The sequence below is a fragment of the Suricata suricatta genome, chromosome 3, assembly GCF_006229205.1.
Source record: "Suricata suricatta isolate VVHF042 chromosome 3, meerkat_22Aug2017_6uvM2_HiC, whole genome shotgun sequence".
NCBI lineage: Eukaryota > Metazoa > Chordata > Mammalia > Carnivora > Herpestidae > Suricata > Suricata suricatta.
Window position 1 is genome coordinate 160,159,883 of NC_043702.1, and position 22,005 is coordinate 160,181,887.

Genomic DNA, 22,005 nt, shown 5'->3' on the forward strand with positions numbered 1-22,005 from the left:
CTGGGGGATCTTTATTTAGTCTCAGTTTTTAAATACCTTTTCTATGTTGAACACTCCCAAATATGTATCTCTAGACTGAAATTCTCTCTTGGCTTCAGACTCATGAACCCAACCGTCAACTTGACACCTCCATGTGGATGACTAATTGAGTATGAAAAAATTAAAACATCCAAAACAGAACTCTTGGTTTTTCTGTTAAGATCTGTTTATCTCCTAATTTTGTCCATCTACTCATTTTCTTGGTCAAAACACACAAAATGTTATTCTTAAAGCTCTCACTGTTTTCATTCCCAAATGTAATGTGTCATTGAATTCTGCAGTTTCTGCCTCAAATGTACATAGTTCTCTCTACCTTTACCACCCCCTCTTCTGACGTTTCTCTCTCTCATGAACGTCTATCATAGCCTCTAAACTGGACTCCATGTTTCAAATCGTGGCCTTCCCTATTTCATCGTAATCTTTGCAAAAGTGCATAAAGTATGTACATAAGTTATTGTAATCCTTGTAAAATACACAACCCTTTTGAAATTAGTCATATAATTCCAATTTCTTATGATAAGCTGTACAATCCTGTATTTCTTTCTGGCTCTAGCCTACCTGGGTCCAACCACACCAGATTCCTTTCTACCCCCAGATTGTCTCCAGTTCTTGCTCACCTCTGAGATTTGCTCTTCCATCCCTCTGTTTGGAACACTTTGGCTCAACAACATGACATTTTTGCAATTTATCCACATAGTTCAGTGGCCTGTGTGACTGTCTTCTTATTGGGGAGATTTTATTTGACCAACCTTCCCTAACTATAACTTCAACATTTTCTAAAGTGATCACAACTTCTCTATCCTATGTCTTTTTCTATTTCCTCTTAACACTTATAACACATAATCATTTTTTCTTGATATTATCATTATTTATATGTTGTTAACATGCATAGTCTTTCTCCTGTGTCAATATTGTTAGACTCATGAGGGAAAGAATCTTCTTTGTATTTTTTGTCAATGTATATTTAGGGGTAGGTAGCACAATGCCAAACTGATACTGAATAAATGAATGTTTTTGGAAATACATCCTGCAAATTACTATGTTAAGCATTGCAGGCAGTTCTAGGGAATATAAATGTGAGTAATATATGGCTTGTTCCTATAAGGAATTTGCTCTTCTCACAAAAGTTAAAATATACACACAAATAACTGCTATTCAAGGTCAAACATTCAAGCACTCTTATATATGTACAAACACATTTTTTTAAAAAAATTAATGTTTTATTTATTTTTGATACAGAGAGAAACAGAGCATGAGAGGCGGAGGGGCAGGGAGAGAAGGAGACACAGAACCGAAGCAGCCTCCAGGCTCTGAGCTAGCCATCAGCACAGAGCCCGACGCAGGGCTCCAACCCACTAACGTGAGATCTGACCTGAGCTGAAGTCAGAGGCTTAACCAACTGAGTCATCCAGGCACCCCTATACATGGAGAACCTAGGCAATGAGTAAGATCAATCCTACCATTTCATGTTGTCATCTAGGTATGCTCTGAATAGACACTGTAACTCTTTTCTTCAGCTTTTAAAAAGTCGTGCAATATTAGTTTCCCTGTAATCAACTGTTTTTGGTGGACTGTATCTCTAGTGCAAGTTATCCAGTAAGGGATAAGATTTCAACACTTTTAAAAGAAAAATTTCCAGGACATTCATACACAGTTTATTTAGCAACATCCTGAAAGAATCAGGATAGATTTTAAAATGGCTCAAAATTTGCTAATTTTGTGAGAAACAAATTATTCCTGAGAAGAAAGTGTTCATTTTGTTCTGAAAGTTTCCTCTTAGATACCTGGATAAATCCACCAATCATAGTATACATTTATGTCTGGGTTTCTCTGCCAACAGCTGCTAGATGAGTCAATCAACTAGAGTTCTGATGCAAACATGATATTAATTTATTGATTTAAGAGATAAAGTATAAGGTTTACTTCATAATCTGCTTCCTGTAGTCCTATCTTTTTCACCCTGAAGGGCGTATACAAAATTACCAAGGTGCTAGAAAGTCTTTTGCTTATTTCTCACTTTGAATCAGTCAATGCATCCTGTGGCTATACAGTTAATGAAATAACATGAATCAAAATCTTGGGTTTGCCTCATGTTTTAAATAAAAATTGAGTCTGATATTTGTGCAAGTTGGGGAAAGCTCTGGTTGTATTGGTAACAACCCTGTGTCCATTGGTTTTATTTCTAAGAGGAAACTGAAATGTGTAAAAAAATACTAAGTGGTATGGTTTTACTTGTATAATGACACGGGGACACCATTATCTTAGCAGTTGCCAGAAATCTTTGATAGAATAAGACCCACTTTTGATGAAATGTTTTAATGAATCCAAAGTAGAGAATCTGCCCCCTTCTGTGAGCATGAGTCTCAGGTGGCATCAGAAAAAAAAATTATCCTCCATAATAGAAGGGCAGAGTTGAGAAAACTCAAGGAAAGGAAATGGGTGGTCATGAGAGGAATCATCTAGAAGGCAGGTGGGGGGCAGGCAAACCACATGAGAGGTATAAGAAGGAAAGGTCAGAAGGAAATCTTGGTAGGTCTTTTGCAATCATAGCAAACAGAAAAAGGAACAGGTCTACTAGTTTTGTTTTAAATTTGTTTTTGGGTGCCATGCAATATTATCCACTTCTCATTTCTCTACAAATCTTCATTGCAATTCAAAAATCTCAACATTTATTGTGGATTGGCTTTCCTTTGGAAGCTAGTGAAGGGACCCTGTTCAGAATTGGCTAATGTCATGAACACCTTGACTTCTAGACTATTATTATTTGTTAATTTATTGATCCAACATTCCATTCAATTTTGTGTCACTTTCAGTGTTGGGCACTGTGCATGTGGGGAAAAAGACAAGTCTTTACCCTTCAAGGACCCCACAGAATTATGGTGAATAAGAATAAACAAATAAAAACTTATAATCCAGTTTTCTAAATGCTGTAAGAAAAGGAAGTATAGTGCTTCAGAACATGTAGGAAGGGTTCCAACACAGATTGGGAGTAATATGAGCATGGAGGGGAAGCAGAAATGGTTCTAGGAGAATTCTAGAAGGGGGGAGACGTGAGCCAAAATTTGAAAAACTGGGAGTTAGCTGAGTGAGAATGTATTGAAAGAAATCAAAAGTGAAGGAAACCCACACAAAGTCTTTGAAATATGGGTAAGTATGGTAGAATTCCAAGTACCTCAGCATGACTGGTACATTGGATGGCATGTAGGGAAGACAGAAAGACTCTACGATTGGCAGAGGTTAAAGTTTGAGGGATCCATTTTGCTTTACTAAGATGTGGAGTTTGTTTTTTTTTTTCCTGGAAGGAAATGAGATTTAATGGAGGTGACTAATGTGAAGTATGTCTATTCTGGCACAAGGGAGGAAAGAATTGGAATGGGAATATGAGGAAGAAGAGAAATCACTAGAAGCAGGAAGGCTAATGACAACAGGTACAGGCGTCTGAACTAAGGCAACACCAGAAGGGGTGAAAAGGAAGAACATATTAAAAAATCTTTAAGATTTAAAATTAATAAGATTTTATGAAGAATTATGTATTACAGCCTAAAAAAAGAGAGTGACATATTAAGAAGGTCCATTTTGGGCTTAGGTGATGAGGTGGATGATGGTACTTGAAGGAGGGAAAAAAGGAAGAAAAATAAGTTAGGAAGTGAGGAGAGAGATTTTAAGTGTTGAAATACTGAGGCTGAAGTATTTTCAAACACCTAGATAAAAATATCTATAGACTGGTGGGTACACACGCCTTCAGTGAGCATAGGCTTTGTGGGAGCTGTAGACTTTGGAAGATTGTATTTGAGAATTCCAAGGAAGACCGTGTAGTCACATGTATGAAGAATAGAGGAAGAATCTAACAGTTAAACAAAGGTCAGAGGAAGATATGGAATGTGACTGAGAAAGATTCATCTTCTTTTCCTTTTTCCTTTACACATTATCAGTGCTGGAGGTAAACATGCCTGCAATTTTGCAGGACTGAACTGTAAGATTAATTAGAGTTTGCTGGTATGTCAGCAATTCTAAAAAGATAGAGCAAAAATCCAATTTGAATTTTTCCTATTTGACTAAAGGTACACAATTTTCTATGAGGATAAAATTGCAGAGAATTATGTCCAACTTATCAATGGGGGTAGTAATATACATTAATTTTTTTCCCTTACATTGAAAATGAGAGAGAAATAAAGTGGAGCTTAGGGTGGCTATGGACCAATGCTTCTTTTTATTCTCTCCGTATCTACTTAGGACCCTCAAGTGTTAGACCTTCAAACTATGTCTGATTCACTCAAATAGTCATTTTATAATTTGTTATATTTGGATTATTAATTTAATGGGATATACTGTGTTTATTTCTACTTTACAGTAAAACAACAGAACTTAATGTTAGTGTTGATTTGTTCTCTTACAACCCCAAGTTAAGTACTCAGACTACATTTATTTCACATACAAGTTATTCACAAATGGCACTTATACCGCCAGAAAATGGATTCTAAATCCATATTTGTTCTTCAGGGAAAAGCCTATTTCATTTATTATTCCTTTGCACAGTTATTTGTGTTAAAGAAAAGTGCATACACTTAAAAAAAGAAATCAAGTAAAACATTTCTCATCTCACACTCCCGTGCATTGTTGAAGCTATCATTTTTCAGTCATGAAATCTGAGCTCTTTGAAGAATTTTTTTTGGGGGAAAGGTGGGAAAATCAATACAGATTTTCTAAAAATTTCAATATACAGATTTGATGAGTACACTGAAGCAAGAGACCCTGCTATTTTACCAGGTTTGAGTTGCAGCCAAAAATGGTTGATAGATCCTTTAGAAATTATCCATTATCATCAAAGTATCCATTTGATAGTTTACCTTTCCAAAAAATCCACTGCTGGTTTCTTCCTTTCAAAGGAACACTAAGCTTTTTGACATGAAACATTCTTTATATAGAAAACATCATTAGTGAAATCCTGGTGAGGAGCCATATGCCCCATATGTGGAATTTTCCATTTTATTCCCCATTTACTGGTAGGAAGTTCAGGTCTAATATCCTGAGGTACAACAATCCTTTTCATTAGAAGAGTAATGGACAAACAGTTCCCGGACTCTCCAACGGTAATTAACATTATAGTTCTGTCTATAAACTCATATATGCCTCTGTTTCCCCCACATTGAAAACAGGCAGATAATAAAGATGAAAAAAATAATTAGTTGATCACTGACCCAAGCTTCTGAGTTTATCCTTCTTCTAAACGTAAATGACAACACCCACTCCAGTTCCCAACCCATTGGTAACCATTATTTTGTGCATACGCTTCCATAATTTTTCTGTACTTTTATTAATCTATAGAAATGAATATGATTGTCTACGTATTTTTATACATAAAAAACACCATGCACTATTGTAGTTCTAAATTTCCTCTTTATATAGTTAGATTGTCTCATTCTTTTAAACTGAGGCATGTAGTTTCATAATGGGATTCTGCCTCAATTTATTTAGCAGTTCCCCTACACATAGACCTTAATTACTTTCAACATTTTTTTCATTAAATAAACAAACAAAAATGCTTCAGTAAACAACCTGGTACGTATCTCCATGTGCATTTGTTGGAAGTGCGGTTTTCTGACATCTGACATTTCCGTCATTCTGATAATGGAAGGGAAACTGCTGTGTCATAAAAATTAAAATTTTTAAATTTAATAGACATTGCCAATTTGCCTTCCAAGGTGACAGCCCCACTTTGCATCCCCTCAACCTGTGCTTGGTTCTGCCTCTCCTCTATAGTGAATTAATTTGTTAAAATCTTTGTTCTTCACGGTGCATGTCAGAGCTTGCTCTTACTCCATAAAATATCTTTTTGATTTTCATGATGAGTTATAATCTCTCCCTCTTCAGATTATCCTGAGTGATCTGTTCATTTTTTTTTTCAATTGAAGTACAGTTAACATAACACTATTGGGGTACACTGGGTGGCTCAGTGGGTTAAGCATCTGACTTCGGCTCAGGTCATGATTTCATGGTTCATGAGTTCAAGCCCTGGATTGGGTTCTCTGCTTTCAGCACAGAACCCATTTTGGATTTTCTGTCTCCTTCTCTCTCCGTCCCTACTCTGTTCTCTCTCTCTCAAAAATAAACATTTAAAAAACAACAACAAAAAACATGGAACATTCTATTAGTTTCCTGTGTAAAACATTAGTTTGGCAATTCTACACATTACTTAATGATAAGTACAGTCACCATCTGTCACTGTATGTTATTACAATATATTGAACATTTTGGGTACTTGTCCTTTGTCTTCAACTTTGTGGTAAGCTCATGGCAGTGAATATTTAAGTCACCTCCAGCAGTGAGCATGCACTTGTAATATATCAGGCATTCAGAAATGTTTGTTTAACTTTTGGTTTTTTGAAAAATTTTATATATGAGTATATAATAATTATTTTTTACACAGAAAAGTAAATTGAAGAGGTTTAAAGAATTGAAAGCAAAATTTCTGTTGGGCGGCTTATAGCTGAACCAAACCTGAAGAATGGCAGTCTAGAATACAATTTTATTTTGTTCCTATTGAATTTATTCCTTTTTTGTTTTACATGAAAGGGTTTATAGGACTCACTTCAAGATGCCATATGAAAAATTCTTCTCCCAAATCATTGATATTTTTTAATTACCTTCAGGGGCTGCCTGCAGTGTCTGACCTAGAAAAGGCTCACTTGAAGTGCATCCAGAAGGTGTACAAGCTGTAAGTGTGAAGCTGTAGTTGGTGTATGGCTGGAGACCTAGATGGAGCAAATAAGGAATAAAGTACATCTTGAGAGGATTATTTATTATCAATTAAGCACCGGAAGTAACATGCCAAGTTGTAGTTATGATTTCCAAAATTTTAAAAGCAGAAAACACACTCTAAAGGAGGTATGAACTTCACAAGCAGTTCAGTATTAATAGAAATTTCATTTATCACAGATAATCATAAATTCTCAACCTTAGAAGAAATCTTAAAATTCATGTCATCCATCTAACTATCCATCCATCTTTCTCTCGATTCCCTTGTACAAGAGGTCATTGAAGAGGCTGCCTTGCCTAGGTGACCAGAGTACTCATCTCCCAAAGAGCCTGTTCCATTGTTAGAGAGCTCTAGAGTTTTCCTTATTTTGTTTAAAAGTCCTTTCTTATATTGTGGTGATTTCTTTCCATCACTTTCACCCCTAGGGAGATATAGAACAAATCTAATTTCTTTTCCATATGACAGTTCTTCAAATATTTGTAGACAGTGATCAGATCCCCCCTGAGTCTTTCCTTCTCCCAGCTAACCATCCCCGTTTCCACAACTGCTTCTTATATGAATAAAGGTGGAAAAAATAAAAAGGTTAGATTCAACATTTTTCTTAGCCCCAAGCCATATTCAGCTTATATTCACACCACCCCATTTTCTTTTTTAGCTTTACACTTCTTCACTATATGTTCCAGTAGAATACCATCTTACTTTTAACTTCTGTTGTATTTTGGAGGTATTTTGATTTGCCTTTACACATTGATTAAAGATAATTTGATATAGGGATAGTGTTTATTGTATTCAGAATATGACATCACTCAGTAATTGTTCAATAAGTTCTCAGGATAAATAAAAATGGCAAATCCACTTATAGTAGAAGTTGCATGTTATCAGACCTCAGTGCTCTGTAGCTGATGACCTTGGGCATGTTACTTAGCTTCTCTTTGCCTGGATCTACTGATCTTTAAAGATGGGAAAGATAGCAGGTATGTTCTCAGGCTTTTGAGAAGATGAAATGGATTACTGAGAGAAGTACTTTATTTGACCAGAAGCAACCTTAAGACTCAGCAGCATTTGACAAGGAGCATATGGTGGCTAACGCTTCTTGCCCTTGATTCTTGGAAAAATTCAAACAATGCCAAAGCTCAAAAATTTATTCTTAAAAAATAGGACTTCATCTATATGTCAAATAATTGGGCTAAGATATATAATAATTATATTAATTTTTCATGAATACTGAACTACATTTTTACATATATTGTTCGTTTGGTAGGGTGACTTTTTCCAGAGACATTCATGTATAGCTCTTTTGATTTATGCAGATTTCTCCTCAAATGCTACATTTTAAAAGATTTTGACCACTCTATCTACACACTACATCTAGCACTTCATATTGCCTAAAATTACTTTCTTCTTCCACAGTCCTTAACATTATCTGATGTTTTGTTACAGCTGTTTATTTATCATTTGTCTCCCCCTCTAGGATATAAGCTCCAAAAAAGCACTAAGAGATACTATATCTAAAAGATACCACGGTATCTTTCAAATTATAGCAGGCACAAAGTAGGTGCTGGTTATACAAATGAAAAAATTACTGCTTCATTTAGAATTACAGCCATAGTCTGGGTTCTCTGCTAAAGCAATAATGTTCTGCACCTAGAGCTGCTCCAGGTTTCAGCTTCAAAGTCCTTTGTGTTTCCACATCAATTTAATGATAAGATTCAGATACTTATTTGATTGTAATCTTCTATTTGGTTGCCATGGGGGATTTACATAATTTTGATATTTATCTGATTTATAGATAAGAAATGCGGTGAAAGATCTAAGCCATACTGAAGCCATATATGTTTGATAAAAGCTTATGGGAAAATCCTACAGATAATAAAATAGAGAGATCAAAAGAGAAAGGGAGGAATCATCTACGAATGAAGGTCAGAGACCGCAGTGGCAGACTGACTTCGCTTGATGATGCTCCCTCTTTACTCTTTCTACTGAAAAAGGGAGTCTTGACCCATGTAATTCCATTTGTCTGAATATCTTACTTTCTCACTTAGAATATAAGCCCTTTGAGAGTAAGGTTTATGTCTCTGAGTGGTTTTTTTTTTAAATTATTTTTTTCCGTTGTAGGTGTGTGATGTCAAATACTGTTTAAAGAACACAAAGCCCGTAAGTGCTCCATAAGCATGTGAGGCTATCATGTTTATGATGTTCATCCAAAATATAACCTCACCAAACAGGTCCTTCTTCAAAATTCCATGAGTATCTCTGCTCACAACACCTACTTCCTTGTGTAGGCAATTCTTCTCTAGTTGCAGAATATTATTAAAATACAAAAATTAACATAATATATAAACAATAAATATTTTCTAGAGTTTTTTTTTTCTGAATGCCAGACTAAGTATGGCTGCTAAAAGTAAAGCAATGCTTAATCTTTCTCTGGAATTTTCTTATAAAACTAAAACAAATATACAAATGCTTCCCAAATGAGACCTAATTCTCCTCTTCATTTTGTGTTCTAGCTGGTCTGATATGAGACATGCAATGACTATTGAAGACTACTTTAGGATGCATCTTAGAAAAAGAAGAGAACATTTGTCATCACAGAGGTGTACTAAGGTTGATGAAAGGATTGAGGGTATTTGCAATAAGGATAGTAGCTAAAAAGAGAACTGATGTATATAAAAATAGAAATTGTCCTTTCCCTACAGAATCTTTCTGAACTGAGATGGGCAGTATTCCCTTACATATAGCCAAGAACACTAGAAGATACCACAACAATGGAGTAGCTAGCTTGCTAGGAATTTTTGATAGATCACTGAAGGTGTACAGGAGGAATCTGTTACAGGTGTTTAAATTGAATGGTGTGGGTTGGCCTTGCAGAGTATGAGGTCAGGTCTAGTGGAGGAATCTTTTGAAGCTACTGGAGTACCAGAATCAACAGGAGGAGGATGTAGAACTGAGCACTGGGTAGAGAGCCTACTCTGGGAGGCCAGGGGAGTTCAAACACATCACCATTCAAGAAGAGTGGAGTGGATGTGAGGAACTAGGGAAAGGAAGCAAAGATGGAAGAGCAAGAAAGATAAGAGTGGGGGGCATAGGGCCTTAAGTGAAGGAGGGAAGGACAATGGGCTTAATCTAATTCACTAGTGGCTTGTCCTCAACGGTTGTGGCTAGCCCTAAAATATGAATATGGTGCACAATTTAAAGAGCCATATAGAACATAGGTAGAAATATTTGACTCATTTCAACTCACATTTGCCAGCCTGTGGCATCCAACTCTCCATCGGCTACATTTATCTTCCAGAGTACACACACACTTCCTTTTACAACAGAACTCAAGTTTTCCTTGTGGAAACCAGTCTATTGACTACTATAAGTCTTTGTGCTTTGTTTAGGATTGTCTCCACCTGTCTCCAATCTGGACACAGTTCCACATTCCTTTTGCAATGTTAGCTGCTCAGAATTGATTGTGTGATCTCATTTAGGCTAATGGAAGGTAGGTCTTGAACTCAAACTTTCACTTTTACTGCTGGTAATTCTTTGTTCACCACACGGTCCTTGACAATGGAGGAAGACTTAGAGGTGAAATGAAATTGGGTCTTGGAAACATCATCTCATAGCCTTGAGGCTACATCTGATTTTTTAGTTACATGAGCTAGTTAATGCCCATTTGCTAAGCCTACTTGAACTGAGTTTTCTGTAACTTGCAAGAAAAAGAGTTCTAAATGATATCAATATTATAATTACTAATAATGTCATATGGGCACACAAGTTCATATTCTTGTATGTTGCACAAGGGGACCATAAGCAGCTGTGATTACCCTTCACGTGTTAGAAATTGTTACAAGATCCTGGAAGACAGAATTAGCAGCAGCATGAAAAGGCTTGGTGAAAAGGTGAAGAGGTTTCACCTTGAATATCCCCAGAACAGGAATAATTATTCCTGCCTCACAGGTAAGAAAATACTGAGGCTCAGAGAACCACATGTTCATACAGTGAGTGGAGCCATCAGTTTGTGGTGGAGACAAACCCACAGCTTTAATACCAAGCCCTGTGCCCTCCCATCACATAAGAGCTACAGTGAAGCACACTGAAACTTGTTGATGACTTTGAAGATGAAACAGTATCTGAAAGATGTAACAGTATTAGAAACCATTGCAGTCTTTCTTAATATGAAAGAACTATGTTGAAAGCACTTGGTTCAAACATTAAGTCAATAAAAAAACTATAAAGTAAAACAAAAAACAAAACTCAAAGGATTTTGTCATTCCATTTTTACTCTTTCCACTGGATTCTGTGAATTAATGAAATATACTTTATAAGAAATGGAGTTGTTTTTAAGGAAGTTGATTACTCAGTTACATAAATAACATCCTAGCTCAAATTTACTGAACACCAACTGTAGACCTTCTCCTGTGACTTCCTGTATATTAACACAATCAAAACCCTCACTGAACTCCCCCAGCAAGTCTGCTCCTTTAATAGGGAAGGGAACTCAAGCATAGAGAGGTGGAAGAACTCATCTCTTACTACAGAGATAAGCTTAGGTGAGGTCAGAAGTCTGGGCATCTGGGCTGGGAAGTGTGGGCCAGAGCAACAGGGTCAGGCTTCTGAGACATAGGTAAAATGGTGGCATAAGTAGCTCAAAGCCCAATGAAACTTTCAGTGTATATACCCCTCTACACACATCCCCATGTGGGAATTATATGTTAATATTTCCATTTTGAATATTTCTACACCATATACTGAAGGAGTATAGCCTTGCTGTTAGAAGATAAGCATGTGAAGTTAGATTATTTTGGGTACTAATCCTTTACCTACTTACTTATTAACACTGTGTTGGGTCAGTTTTCTGAACTCTAGGTGCCTCAGTTTCCATAACTCTAAACTGTGGGCATGATGGTGTAGATTGGTTAACTGGGCTACAAGCTCCCTTGAGGGAAGGCAGTGTCTGACTCCATAATTGTCTACATCTTATTTCTTAGGTCTTGGATTTTTCATACTGTCAGAGGACTAACTTACCAAGAGGTTTGGTTCAAATAATCTGTAAGGAAAGCATCGACTGCCATCAGGCATAAATGATTTACATGAGCTGGATGACCTTTCATACATATGACTCTGTAAAACTCAATAAAATCAACACATTTCAACTGGAATTTGCTGCCATTTTAAGTAAGTCTCCATTGGTAGTCCTTAAAATGCGATATATATGAAATATTAGTAACAGGCAATGAAAAGGGCACACCAACTAAAAACGACGCATGAATTGATCAGGTTGAGAAGAGGGAAATAAAGAGATGTCTCCAAGGAACCATTCTGACCGTAACTTAATCCTGAAGTCCAAGAGTCGAAGGAGAAAAGAAAACATCATTCAAGTGCTCGGCATTGAATTGAAAGAGTAGGCGATAGTACTTGTAGAGAAGAGAAAGGCAAATGCATGGAGAAAAGCCAAGCATTTAACATTTCAGCTTAGTGGAGATTATGGTGGCTGCAAATTACCTGAATTTCCCTACAGGGAATCATGTTCCCTTTTAAAGGAAAGAAGCATACTATAACAAAACTCATTATAATTACACTTTCAAGTAACATTACGTTCAAGAGTAAATCTGTGTTAAAAGGGACTGCCACAACTCTACCTATGAATCATAAAAATATGATTTAGAAAACAGAACCAATGCTATACCAATGTCAGTTACATTTGATATACTTTTTTTTTTAAAGTTTATTTATCTTGGAAGAGAGACAGTGTGAGTTGGGGTGGGGGCAGAGAGGGTGGGAGAGAGAGAAAGACAGAGAGAATCCCAAGCAGGCTCCATGCTGCCAGTGCAGAGCCCCATATGAGGATTCAAACCATGAAACAGTGAGATCATGAACTGAGCCAAAACCAGAGTCATATGCTTACTGACTGAGCCACCCAGGTGCCTGTCATTTGATATACTTTATAAATAACAGCTTGTTTCTAATTTTTAATCTCGAAGATAAATAGTCAGGGAAGCCATTTTGTCCATTATAATTTCAGATAGCAAGTGCTACTTTAAAGCATTCATCAGGCTATTCCACAATGTCGTCTGCTATTTTCTAAAGAATGACCAAATAATCCTACAAAATATGTAATTCTGCAAGTTCCTCGATCAGTTTGGTTGGTGATTAGTTTAAGGGCTAAGAATCTTGGTTCCTTTAAAAAACTTTGTGGTAGGTGGTTGGTTATCATATTGTACGCCTTTTGGGCAAGAAACAGTTTGCACCAGTTCACCCAAATTGGATGTCTGGCCACACCCCACAGGAATCCCCATTCGATCTTGTTGCTGTGAAACACTTCTTTCTGCCTGTATCTACCTTGGATCTCCTTAAGCGATCGCCTCCAGAGCATTTCTGTTCCTGGAGAATCCCAGGAATCTGGAAACCACCCACTGGCAACCTTGGCTGTGATGGATAGAATGATAGCAGGATTCCACTTTAAATTAATAATTCTAGGGGCGCCTGGGTGGCTCAGTCAGTTGGGCATCCAACTACAGCTTGGGTCATGATCTCATGGTTCGTGGGTTTGAGTCCCCCATCAGGCTCTGGGCTGACAGCTAGCTCAGAGCCTGGAGTCTGTCTTCGAATTCTGTGTCTCCCTCGCTCTCTGACCCTCCCCTGCTCATGCTGTCTCTGTCTCTTTCTCAAAAATAAATAAAACATTAAAACACGCTAATTCTTAAAAATAATAAATTAATAATCCTACGTGAAAATTTGGATGTTCAAAACTGAAACACCAAGATATTGTGGAATTGCTTTAGAGACATCTAACACACATTTGCATTATGATTGTTTTACAAAATTTGAATAAGAAACAACGTGTCAGGAGCTCACATGATAGAGTCCCCATTTTTGGGACAGTACCCCCCACCACCGTCTCAGGAGCCACATGCCCCAGTTAGTCAAGCCGGTTAATTGCCCATTTGTGAGCCATTAGCCAGTCTGTTTCCTGTATTAATGCTTCAAAGTACGGATTCAGTTGATAGCTCCTGAACTAGGCATCAAAACACCAAAACACAGGGGCTCTTGCCTTGCAAATGCCTAGGAGATAACCTCATGTCTTTTGCTTCTGACTACATGCTACATCCTTAAGTGTTTCTTTAGTCAATATTTTGTGTGAAATTTCAGGCCATAGTTTAGGCCCCCTGCCCCAATATCTTATTAATCAGATTCATCCCAAGAAGCACTTCCCAGATAAGTTACTTCTTGGCAGACTCTCGTTCCAAATACAGATCAACATTAAAACAATGACTAAGATAGCCCCCCCCCCAAAAAAAATCCTAGCTTTTGATTTTTGTAACACTCTTTTAATGAATATTTTTCTTCTCTGGTGTCTTGTGCTGTGCTAGACCAAAGCCACCTGTACCCTACATTTTCAGACAGGGTCTTCTCTAGAAACAAAATGTGGCATCGGGAGGCAGCAAAGTCTGATGCTGCTCAAATACTCGACAAGAACACATATTGCAGAGAGAGCAGAAGTTATTTAGAATTCTTGGAACAAATCAGAAACAAAGACTGCACAGGCAGAGAACCTGAAGATATCTGAGATTCCAGGGGAAATTTTTTTCTTTAAATATTCATGTCTAGGCAGCTGCTGACAGTAATTGTTTGGCTATAATTTTCTACTTATAAGAATGATTTTTGAAAGTATACAAACGTGGTTGATGCTCTGCAATACAAAAATACTGATTATTTTTTTGATTTGCAAATATCCAGGCACAAAGTTTTCCTCAGAGTGGGAAAAAGGGAAATAAAATGAATGGTCGTATCTATTTCCATACGTCCAATGCTTGGTGGTCAGTAGTCAGGTGGTATCTGGGCAAATGCAGTGCAAGGCAGTACGGACGACCACAGAAGGGAAGCTCCGGAGCTGTTCTGAGGACATGATCGCTGCCCGCGTTTGCTTCCTCTTTCAGTTAAAGAAACGTGCTACCAATAAGTCCAGATTGCCAGAGATCAGGCTGCTTTCATGGGTGTGTGCCTTGTGAGTCACCCAAGGTTCCATGCGATTCTAGGAGGGTCTGGAGCTTGATCCCACGCTCTGTTTTCAAAATTTTTAATAATTTTTTTTGGAAAAATATATTCTTTTCAAAAAATATTTTAATTCAGGTTTTACTTTCAATTCTAGTCTGGTTAATATTCAGTGTTCTATTAGTGTCCGGGGGACAATATAGTGATTCAGCAATTCTATACATTACTCAGTGCTCATTGTGACAAGTGTTCTCTTAATCCCCTTCCCCAGCTCACCCAGCCCCCCAGGTGCCCTCTCTGGCAACCACCAGTTTGTTCTCTAGAACTAAGGGTCTGTTTCTTAGTTTGTCTATCATTTTTCCCCTCTTTCTTCATTTGTTTTGTTTCTTAGATTGCACGTATGAGTGAAATCATATGGCATTTGTCTTTCTCTGACTTATTTCACTTAGCATTATACTCTGTAGTTCCATCCATGTTGTTGCAAATAGCAATATTCATTTTTTATGGCTGTATAATATTCCTGTGTGTGTGTGTGTGTGTGTGTGTGTGTGTGTGTGTGTGTGTGTAATTTCTTTATCCATTTATCTATTGATGGATAGTTATGCTGTTTCCACATTTTGGCTATTGCAAATAACACTTTAGTAAACACGGAGGTGCATGTATCCCTTTAAAGTAACGTTTTTGTATTTTTTGGACAAATACCCCATAGTGTGATTACCAGATTGTAGGGTACATCCATATTGTTTTCCACAGTAGCTGCATGAGTTTGCATTCCCACCAACAGTTCCTTTTTCTCCACATCCTTGTCAACGCTTGTTTGTTGTGTTGTTGATTTTAGCCCCTCTGACAGATATGAGGTGATATCTCATTGTAGTTTTGATTTTCATTTCCCCGATGATGAATTTCATGTGTTTTTGGCCATCTGTATGTTTCTTTTGGTGAAGTGTCTGCTCATGTCTTCTATCACTTTCGAATTGGATTATTTTTCTTTTGGATGTTGACTTGTTATCTTAACGATTTTTGAACAAAGGACCCTACATTGCCATTTTGCCCTGGGCCCTGAAAATTATATAGCCATTCCTGCCTGAGATTTAGATGTATTTGACAGTCTGATTTTTGTACTCAATCAAGCGGAATAAAAACATTCAGCTACTAGTTTTCTATTTAATATCTACTAACTCAACAAATATTTTTGAATACTTAGTATGTTAAGACTATGATAGAGGCCTATCCCAGGATAAGTGAAACAAAGGCAAACAGAAGGCTACTGTTTCTGTCCTTAAAAAGCTTCACCTACTAGCTCAGGAATAAAGACAAGAAAAAAGGATATCGTGATAAAGGATAATAAACACCCTGCGAACCAAGTGTTGGATACTATGGAAGCACGTAACAGAGTTATCTAAATGTAAAATCCCCTTATAAAGAATTTCCACATTTTGCGATATTGATGCTCAAAGTGTGTGTTTCTCCCCCCCCCCCGCCCCCCCAGAGATGATGTATAGGGTATCTATTTCAGTACTTTAGTAGAACATGTGGGCTACAACCTTCATTGTTAGGGCACATGCTATTTTAGCACAGGAGGTTTTCAGGAGCTTCTAAGAAGATGGAAAAGAAAAGCAAATTGTTCTCTCCTTACTAACAGTGCTGGTGGGTCTTCCCTTATAAGTAAAATGCGATGATAAGCAACTTTTAATAAATTATTTTGAAAACACTTCTCCCTGAGTTAAGAGACACATAAGCCCTTATCAAATCTGCTGCTAAAGAGGACATGATTAATTCATTTTGTTCTCGGTGCCCCTAATTATTTAGTTAATCCTTTTTCCATCTCTTCTGCTCCAGGGCCCACACTAGGAGGACGGTCCACAAAGCCGTGGTAACTGAAGAGAAACAATGCCTGTAACTGACATCTCAATTGTTTTGTGCAGGACGGGGGGACCTGTTTAGTAATAAATGATACGAAAAGGTCTTTTATTGACAAGCTGCCATGTGCTGTTTGCATTAGCGAATATGAGAAGATGATGGCTGTTCCTCCTTTGTCCCTGTGGTATTCAGCTCAGTGAGATAGCAGAAAATGCTTCAGTTTACTTAAAGCATTGATAACACCTCTAAATAATTAACTGAGGACTTCCTGTCTTCAATTACTTAATGCTTTTTTTAACATCTTGAGAGGATTATAAGCAATTTATGGATTTCACATGATGAGGGCATTCGCCACTATTCCCACAAAGCATTTACGGGATCATGTTTCTAAAGCTTTGAGGTAATTAAAAATAAGCATGGAGACAATGGGGCTGAGGCAAGGTGCTCGCTTTCCCTTCCGTCATTTCTAAGGACCTAGATTTTCAGGCTCCAGAATGACTCATGCTACAGCTTCATTAGCCTGTGACTGGAACTCAGGAAATGCTAACGTTTTGGAAATGATGAGAAAAACAAAACCGGTATCCCAAAGGGTACAGGCAGCTCTTTGATATAACATTTGGGATGCAATGTAAAATAAATCTGATTCTTTTAGATCGTTCCACAAACTCAATAAAACAGTCATTCATATCATAAAATACGTCCATCCTGAATTTGGTCCGTCAGTGAACTACGGAACCGAATTTTTTTCTGACGGATAAGACACGTGAACGCTGTATACATCTCAGGTTTTAGATAACCTAATGCCCAGCACCGTTGCCGTCCCTCAAGAACTGCATATAGAAGGCTCTGTACTTGGTCAGGTTTTGCTGAACGAGAGTTTACTTCTTCATTCAACAAAGACATTTCTCTGTAGGGCAATCTCGTCTGAATGAAGTGCTCTCTACATCTATTTAAAACAGTACAGAGGGCCAAACTGACTGAATTCTAAAGGCGTCTTTTCACGTTATGATCTTATAGAAAGCAAAATCAGGGCGCCTGGGTGGCTCAGTCGGTTAAGCGTCCGGCTTTGGCTCAGGTCATGATCTCACAGTTTGTGGGTTCAAGTCCTGCGTCAGGTTCTGTGCTGACAGCTCAGAGCCTGGAGCCTGCTTCAGATTCTGTATCTCCCTCTCTCTCTGACCCTCCCCTGCTCGCACTGTCTCTCTCTGTCTCTCAGAAATAAATTTAAAACATTAAAAAAATTTAAAAAAATAAAAAAGAAAGCAAAATCATATAGAAAATCTTAAAAATATTTATTCTAATAAAGGAGAACTTCCTCATACAGTTATGTGTCTGAAATCCTTGCTGACATGAAAATATTCATTAAAAACGACAATGAAAGGAAGAACTGGTAGGGAGGAGGTGTTTTAAAGAAAAATCTTTCCAATTATTTTATAACTGATGAGGCTATCAATCCTGCTGGTTTGAACATTGCATTTGGGTTTAGTTTGCGGGCAAGTAAATGCTGGTTTTTTTAAAAAAATACAAATCACTACAGCTCTCAGGTCAAAGCCCCTGCTGGGGTAAGTGGACAGATACTGGGAGAAGAGGAGATTCTGTAACACAGTATCTCAGCTTTTTGTGCAACCTTTACTGATACAAAGTCTAAATGGCTTTCCACACTCTGTAATTGACATTTCATTTTCCACTCCAAGTCATTCCTTTGATTTCCTCCCAAACTCATTCTTTAGAGTTCTGTTGAACCCTTTATGCTGTATTTGCAATTAGTTCTTAACTTGTCACTGTCCCCCACTACTGGGAGCTTCTAGAGAACAGCAATCTTATTTTAGAACACTTTGTGTACATTTAGAACACAGCCAGGTGGGCAACATCTCTTTTTTAAAGAATAAAGCAGGGGCGCCTGGGTGGCTCAGTCAGTCAAGTGGCCAACTTCGGCTCAGGTCATGATCTAGTGATTCGTGGGTTTGGGCCTCGCATGGGGCTCTGTGCTGACAGCTCAGAGCCTGGACCCTGCTTCAGATTCTGTGTCTCTCTTGCTGCTCCTCCCCCACTCCTGTTCTGTCACTCTCTCTCAAAATTAAATAAACATTAGAAAAAAAAGAGAATGAAACAGTGTTCCGATTTCCTTCTAGATGGAGAGAGTGAATGCCTTGGGCACCCTGAGCATGTAAAGTTGTATTTTGTAAAACAATAGTATTTCAACTCTTGGTGATCATTGTCACTTTCAGTGAAATAAGATATAGGAAATAAATGTAATAATCTGAATTGATGAGGACTTTTTCCATCTCTATTATCACTGATTTAGCTCGGGATCATCAGAGAAGGGCTGTCATTGCTAGTCTACAAATATTTATGAAGCACCTTCTGCAGGCTTATGGCACTTTTGGAAAGCAGTGGTCAATTCATTGAAAACGTCTGTCAATGAATGCCTGCTTGCGAGTCAGGGAATTGTAGAATTAAGAGCAAATCACGATGAATTGATTTTTTCACCTATGTAGTATAACCGATTCCTCCTCTGAGGAAAACTCAGGCACGCTCTTCCAGACTTTTCTGTGCTTCTTATGAGTTTCATTATGTCTAGTATCCATGTTCCCTGCAAGGTACGGGTGTCCAAAGGAAGAAGAACATTCATTTAGGAGGCCTTGAGTGACGCTTCTGACAATGGGGGAAAAGTAAGTTTGTAACCTCTTGCCTCTGGCCTCAGAATCTAAAAATATACAACTTCTTGCGATGATTCAGTAGATCCAAAGAACGAGCTAAATTATGTAATCTCTCGAATTAATCTTTTCGTTAAAATGGGAGTCATAATTCTCTTGCCTGCATAGGTTTGTAGTACATGCCAAGTGGCACGTGTGAAATTCACTTATTCCCCAAACATTTGTTTCGCATCTATGACCATGTCAAGGATTGTTCCAGGTGCCAGAGCACCTTGAACTAGGAAGAGAAGATCTCTGCAGTCCTGGAGCTTACATCCCAGTAGGGGGAGACATAAAAAGCAAATGAAAACCAAGCGCTTTCAGGAAGTGAGAGGTCCATGATGAAAATAAGACAAGGTGATGTGGTGGCATATTCGAGAAGCTTCCTTAGACTGGGGAAGTCAGAAGACGCTTCCCTTCTCTTCAGAAGTCACAGTCAAACCAAAACATGTTAATTATCATGATAATGACTTCTAGTAATTATCTGACATTATACTATTATACTGTACTATTATGTTATTATGAAAGTTAATTATAACAAATGCCCAAAAAATAAAAATTTACTATTTACTATTAATTAATGTTCATAATAACAAATTGTCACAAACAGTCACCTGTCAAGTCTTCTGTGTATTAGTTACCCACTCAGTAGATAAATGCTCCTCTCTGGCTGATTTCACTCTGCTTTCTAGTACATTCTTGGCTCTCCCAGTCCCATTATCTATGAGTATATCCTTGGGGAATGAAAATGCATCTTACTGTTCGTCTGAGAAAAAAAAAGTTAATACTGATGCAAAAACCCTACACATAATGCATATCAAAGCCAAGTATAAATTATTTCTGAAGTTATCTGCTGTTGTGGCTTATTGCTGCCAGTGTGGGCTCTTCTATTAGCATGGATAAGTGGGACCTGACCATATGTCAAGAGAACACGTCCTTTCAAAGTGACCTCATATATCAAATGCACACCCCTGGGATGCTTTGCCCCCCTAACCACAATGACAGACTCTTCCGGAAGGTTTTCCTCTTTGTTTTTGTTTTTGTTTTGTTTTTTTCACCTGTGACCGTATGCTGCCTCCTGTCAGCGGTGCCACTGTAGATGAGACCTTTCCCAGCCTGCCTGAGCTGGTACTCTTTAATGACACCATTTGGTTTCTCAGGGACACTCCAGCTCAAATGCAGAGTCTCCGGACTGGGCGCGGTGACTCTTGGTGGCGGGACACTCTGCGGAATCCCTTGGGCAGTAGCTGCGACTACCTGAAAACACAGGAATTAAACAGCAATTTATGGTAATAGTACACGAGGTATTCTGAGCAACGAGAATGTCACTTTTGTTTTAAAATGTTGTTGTCTGGCCTGGCATATCATTAGCAGGGGCTTGGAGAAACAGCCCCCCTTTTTTATTCTTTTCCTTCCATCCTATTTAAACAATGAAATCTGACCTTGAATACATTCCATAAGTCTCAGACTACTATTTATCACAACAGGTTCAACAACAATGTTGACGCCAGAGTGCAGCCCTCAGCTGAAGCAAGTAAAATCTGGCTGGCAGACTGTCTTACTAGAGAACTCTTGATAACTGTCTTCCATATGGCCCATCAGTGTCTTTGCATTTTAACAGCCTGATTTTGTACATTTTAAGCACCCATAAATATGAAGCAAAACCCACATCTGAACTTGTTTGTATATAATATGCTTTGAACAGTATAAGTGGGCAGATTTTTTTTTTGTATTCTTCCTCTGATACCCGGGATGACAGGATAGTACCTATGCCAGTGTTCTAGAAATAGAATCAGGTACAGAAGGAAAGAAGAATCAATCCACCAGTGATTCATTCAGTATTATCAAAATATAATTTTGAACAAAAATTAGTTGCGCTTTTCTTTTTCTTTTTTTTTTTTCCTCACAGAATTAACTCTGGTTGCACGTTTTAGCCAATTGTCGTGGCATCTGGCAGACAGGAGCCGTGTCTACGTAAAACGGCAGAGAACCGTTCCAGGGCCGTGTGGACCATAACTTCTGATTGGGCCAATCAGCCGCCATCTGGCCGAGCGGAGGCAGGTGCAGCGCTGCTCCTGTGGGTCTGTGCATGTGCCCTGCGACCGCTCAGTCTGACCCACTGTCAATTCCTTGGATGCTTCTTGTCCAGCGTGTGAAGATGATGCTCTTCCGACGTTGTAACGGCACGAAAGGAGTCAGAGCTGCTGTTTGTTTTTCTCCTGAGTTTCCTCTGATAGGCTGGCTTCTGTGAAATGATTCTCTCTTTCTCTTCCTCCTAAATTTCTTGACTGTATCTTTCCAGTCTCATCTGTGGGCCCTTCTCTCATTCAGTAGCGTTCCCAGTGTTTTTCATCTGTGTTCTTGTTTTTCTCTCTCTCTCTCTCTGTTCTCCTTAATGGCCCTCTTCAAACTCTTTGCTTCAACTTCTTTCCCAGATCCTTCTAGAAGATTCAATCACTTTGTAATCCAGCTTCTGACTAGACCTTTTCACTTGAAGGGCCAAATAGTATTTTCTTCCACCACTCTGCTACCTGCTCCTTCTTTTAAATATGTTTTTTAAAACTTTTAAAATTTGAATTTTATTCTCTACATTCAAATTTCACTTTTATGTATTTTTTATTTGCTAGCAGAATGGCGCCATGATCTATAATTTGGGTCATCTTGAATATATCCATG

At 38.0% G+C, this 22,005-nt stretch overlaps 1 protein-coding gene across 1 annotated transcript in view; it reads right to left on the reverse strand.

The window, feature by feature from the left end:
- Positions 1 to 22,005, reverse strand: part of USH2A (usherin) — a 697,677-nt gene that overhangs the window by 128,234 nt on the left and 547,438 nt on the right. The window contains exons 55-56 of the mRNA XM_029933401.1: positions 20,388 to 20,586; positions 6,684 to 6,791 (exon numbers count right to left, since the gene is read on the reverse strand). Coding sequence (XP_029789261.1) covers positions 6,684 to 6,791; positions 20,388 to 20,586 — 307 coding nt within the window. The remainder of the gene's footprint in view (positions 1 to 6,683; positions 6,792 to 20,387; positions 20,587 to 22,005) is intronic.